This window comes from Cebus imitator, unplaced genomic scaffold (genome assembly GCF_001604975.1).
Source record: "Cebus imitator isolate Cc_AM_T3 unplaced genomic scaffold, Cebus_imitator-1.0 Scaffold170, whole genome shotgun sequence".
Taxonomy (NCBI): Eukaryota; Metazoa; Chordata; class Mammalia; order Primates; family Cebidae; genus Cebus; species Cebus imitator.
Genome location: NW_016107485.1, coordinates 3,379,478 through 3,384,355, shown reverse-complemented (window position 1 = coordinate 3,384,355; position 4,878 = coordinate 3,379,478). Strand labels below are relative to the sequence as shown.

The 4,878-nt window shown below is 43.1% G+C and overlaps 1 protein-coding gene across 5 annotated transcripts in view; it reads left to right on the top strand.

Moving 5' to 3' along the window:
* The window catches only part of TNRC6B (trinucleotide repeat containing adaptor 6B), a 266,719-nt gene that overhangs the window by 83,024 nt on the left and 178,817 nt on the right, over positions 1-4,878 (top strand). For all 5 annotated transcript variants that reach the window (XM_017544738.2, XM_017544739.2, XM_037744368.1 and 2 more), the window contains exon 3: positions 1,705-1,795. In XM_017544738.2, the coding sequence (XP_017400227.1) occupies positions 1,751-1,795 (45 nt within the window). In that variant the 5' untranslated portion in view covers positions 1,705-1,750. The remainder of the gene's footprint in view (positions 1-1,704; positions 1,796-4,878) is intronic.

Here is a 4,878-nt window from a genome sequence, read left to right as displayed (position 1 = left end):
AGACAGGGTCTCTGTTGCTCAGGCTGGAGTACAGTGGCATAATCACAGCTCACTGCAGTCTTGACCTCATGGACTCAAGCAGCCCTCCCACCTCAGCCTCTTGAGTAACTGTGCTTACATATGTGTGTCATTACAGCTGGCTAATTTCTGTATTTTGGGTAGAGGTGGGGTTTCGCCATGTTACCCAGGCTGGTCTTAAACTGCTTAGCTCAAGCGTTCCACCTGCTTCGGCCTCCCAAATTGCTGGGATTACAGGCATAAGCCACTGCACCTGGCCCTTTTTAGCTTTTATGTTTTGTAGCTGTGAGCTTTAAAGTATCTGATAGGTTTGTAAATATTTGTACCTGTATTATAATGGAGATTTGTGTCATTTGAATAATTATTCCTCAATAGGGCTGGCTCCGTAGCTCTGTAATCCCAGCACTTTGGGAGGCCAAGGCAGGTGGATCACGAGGTCACGAGTTCAAGACTGGGCTAGCCAATACAGTCAAACCCTGTCTGTACTAAAAATACAAAAATTAGCCTGGGTGTGGTGGCAGGTGCCTGTAGTTCCAGCTACTTGGGAAGCTGAGGCAGGAGAATTGCTTGAACCTGGGAGGCAGAGATTGCAATGACTTGAGATCACGCCACTGCACTCCAGCCTGGGTGACACAGCAAGACTCTGTCTCAAAAAAAAAAAAATTGTTTTCTTCAATAATTACATATGAAATGAATTCATGAAAATGTTGCATAGATTTTTAGTAGTTTCCTTTTGGCACATTTTATTCATAAAATTTTAACAAACTTTTTCTTGACTCATTTTATTCTTCGAGGAAAAATTAATTACTTTTTACAATGTGGCCCTATAGTCTCATATAAAAATAAATTAACTGACATTTAATTTATTAAGCACATTTCCTAAAAATAAAAAGCTGGGCCAGCCATTATAGTGTACCTTAATTTCAGTTATAAAGAAAGCAAGAACATTATTCATAAATTATAAACAGAAACGCTGCCAGTTCCAATAGCCTTAGCCTGTTACCCAGGCAGTGTGACATGCGGCATTGCAACAGCAGGTGTGCTGCTTTGCTCACTGGCATACTCTCTTGCAGGTCACTGTCTGCTGTATTTCACCATCACCTCGGCCAAAAGCCAAATAAAATAGAGAAATCTAGAGCTGTTAATATCCCAATGCTGGAAACCTTTCCTCCTTACCCTTCTCCCCCAAGATGGGAAAAATTCCCTCCCTACTTCTTTTTTTAGACAGAGTCTTACTCTGTCACCCAGACTGGAGTGCAGTGGCATGATCTCGGCTCACAGAAATCTCTGCTTCCCAGGTTCAAGCGATTCTCCTGCCTCAGCCTCCTGAGTAGCTGGGATTATAGGCACCTGCCACCACGCCTGGCTAATTTTGTACTTTTAGTAGAGATGGGGTTTCACCATCTTGGCCAGGCTGGTCTTGAACTCCTGACTGTGATCTGCCCTCCTTGGCCTCCCAAAGTGCTGAGATTATAATCGTGAGCCACTGCGTCCAGTCCTCTCTTTCTTACCTTTAAGATGCGTGTACACACACACACACACACACACACACACACACACACACACAGTTACTTAAGGTTATTTCACAGTATCCATGGTCTTACTGAGAGAATTTCAGTCTAAACTTCTGAAAAAACAAATTTTTGTCCTGAATTCCTTACATACTTTTTCTCTTCTCTCTTTTAGGCAGTATTTTTGTGTTTCTGCAGAGTTTTGCACAAAATCTGTTCCCATGCAAACCAATGAGGGAGAAGTATCGGAAGAAAGCAGTTCCAAGGTCAGTAAATTACTGAAAGGTACAGTTTGGGTAGAAATTGAACAGTAGAGGCTGTGGATGAGTAGAATGGGTGTTTTGTTTTATGTGACTGAAAATTAGATTGATTTAAATTAGAACCTAACCTAAGATTGAGAAATATTTTTTCTTTTCAGTATACTTTTTAATGCTATATGCTAATTTAAAACAATTTTACTTAACTACAGAGAACTTTATAATTAAATTTTAGAGTACTGATGTCTTTTAAATTTTATTATGAAAGTTACTATATGCTTATAAAAAATTAAAACATCAGAAGTATATAAAGTCAAAAGGCTGCACAGAGGCAGTCACTGATCATTTTTAGATGCCCTTCTGTTATAAATTTTATTTGCTTTATTTTAAATTCAGAGGTACCTGTGCAGGTTTGTTACATGGATATGTTGTGTGATGCTGAGGCTTGGGGTACAAATGATTTCATCACTCAGGTAGGAGCATAGTACCAAGAGCTTGTCAATTAATCAACAGAATCTTATATTTGGAATGATTTCATGTATGGCTGGAATTTGCCAGTGTGCTGTGGTTACATAGTTTGTGGGTGTCTGTTAACAGAAAGCCGTCAGGAAAGGTAGCAGGTTTTGAGGAAAAGTAGAGAATTTTCTATCAAATGGTGATTTTGAGCTGATTTTTCTTTCTTTCAATAGTTTTTTTTTTTTTTTTTTTTTTTTTTTTTTTTTGAGACTGGATCTTGCTCTGTCACCGTCTGGAGTATGGTCGTGTGATCACAGCTCACGCCTCACTGCAGACTCAACCACTCGGCCTAAAGCAGCGCTCCTACCTCAGCCCTCCCAAGTGGCTGGGACCACAGGTGTGTGCCACCACACCTGGCTCTTTGGGTTTTTTGTTTGTTTGTGTTTGGGTACAGACGGAGTCTTGCTGTGTCGCCCAGGCTGGTCTTGAACTTCTGGGCTCAAGTGATTCTCCTGCCTTAGCCCCCCAAAGTGCTAGAATTAAGGTGTGAGCCACCGAGCCTGACCTTCAATAAGTAATTCTTAAGCACGTGTTATCATGGGATACAACAATGAACCAAAAAGACATAGTTCCTACTCTCAAGGTGGTTTCATATTAGTGGGAGACATGAATAAATAAAGATAATAATTATAGATGATAGTAAGTACTATCAAGAAAATAAAATAAGTTATGTCATGCAGGGCAGCTGGGAGGAAAAGTGTAGCTAGTCAAGGAAGGTCTCTCTGAGAAGGGGACATTGCAGCTGAAGCTAATGGGCAAGGGAGCCAGCTCTGTGGAGAGCTGGAGGAACAGTGTTCTAGACACAGGAAACAGCTGCAGAAGCCTGTGGCCACTTCCAAGAACTCTCAGAAACCTGTGGACCAAGTGTGACGGGAGGTTAGAGAGAGAGGCAGAGACCTTGCAAGGCCTCAGAGGTCACAGTGTGCACCGTGGACCTATTCTCCATGCACAGGGCAGCCATTGAAGGCTGTTCACTCGAGGAGTGATGTGGTAGGATTTGCTTTTTTTTGGAGATGGAGTTTCCCTCTTGTTGCCCAGGCTGGAGTGCAATAGTGCCATCTTGGTTCACCACAACCTCTGCCTCCCAAGTTCAAGCGATTCTCTTGCTTCAGTCTACCAAGTAGCTGGGATTACAGGTGTGTGCCACCACGCCCGGCTTATTTTGTATTTTTAGTAGAGACAGGGTTTCTCTACTAAAACCAGTCTCGAACTCCTGACCTCAGGTGATGTGCCAGCCTCCGCCACCTAAAGTGCTGGGATTACAGGCGGGAGCCACCACACCTGGCAGGATTTGCAGATTAAGACATGACTCAGTTGGCCAGGTGGGGTGGCTCACGCCTGTGATCCCAGCACTTTGGGGGGCGGAGGCACGTGGATCATGAGGTCAGAAGATCAAGACCATCCTGGTCAACATGGTGAAACCCCTTCTCTACTAAAAATAAAACAATTACTTGGGCGTGGTGGTACACGTTGTAGTCCCAGCTGCTTGAGAGGCTGAGGCAAGAGAATCACTTGAACACAGGAGGCAGAGGTTGCAGTGAGTTGAGATAGCACCACTCCACTCCAGCCTGGCAACAGAGCTAGACTCCGTCTCAAAATAAAAAACAAAAACGTCTCCGGCTGCTGTCTGGAGAGCGGATTGGAAAGACGTAAGAGTGGAAGCAGGGAGCCTGGTGAGAAGGCATGTGCAGCTGCTCTTCTGGTAAGACAGAAGGGGTGGACTACATTCATGGGTGGAGCTGGAAGTGGGGGAAAGACAGACTTGAGATGTATTTTGGCACTAACACTGATGTGACTTTAGGATGAATTGGGATCCTTTTGCATCATAGAAATCAAGAGGGGAATTTCAAGAAAAATGTTCATTCACTAACCTCAGATCAAGAATCAAGGAGGTTGACAAGTGAGAAAAGTCACCTGGATTTGTTTAAGAACTAATTAAAGAGAAAGGATATGAGAAAACTTTCTGGGGAGATGGGGATGTTCCCTGTCTGATAGGGGTGCAATAGTTTACAATAAAAATAGTTACAGTGTAGGTACGTTTGTAGCTGGTGAAACTTGTGTAATCAAATGGGGTGGAGAGTACATGGAAGTGTAGATGAAGCAGGAATGGTAGAATGTTGACAGCTATTGAAGTGTTATGATGGGTACATAGGGGTTTATTTGTATTTACTTTGTACATGTTTTAAATTTTCTATGATAGTTTCTAAAAAAAACTTATTGGTGTTCAAGGGTGCTATTTAATTGGAGTAGGAGGTGCAGAAACCAAATTTTATGAGTTAAAGAGAAATTAAATTATTTTCAAAAAATGAGTGGTGGGGGCCAGACACAATGGCTCATGCCTGTAATCCCAGCACTTTGGGAGGCCGAGGCAGGCAGATCACCTGAGGTCAGGAGCTCAAGGCCAGTCTGACCAACATGGAAAAACCTCATCTCTACTAAAAATACAAAATTACCTGGGCGTGGTGGCATGTGCCTGTAATTCCAGCGACTCGGGAGGCTGATGCAGGAGAATCGCTTGAACCCGGGAGGTGGAAGTTACAGTGAGCTGAGATTGCGCCATTGCACTCCAGCCTGGA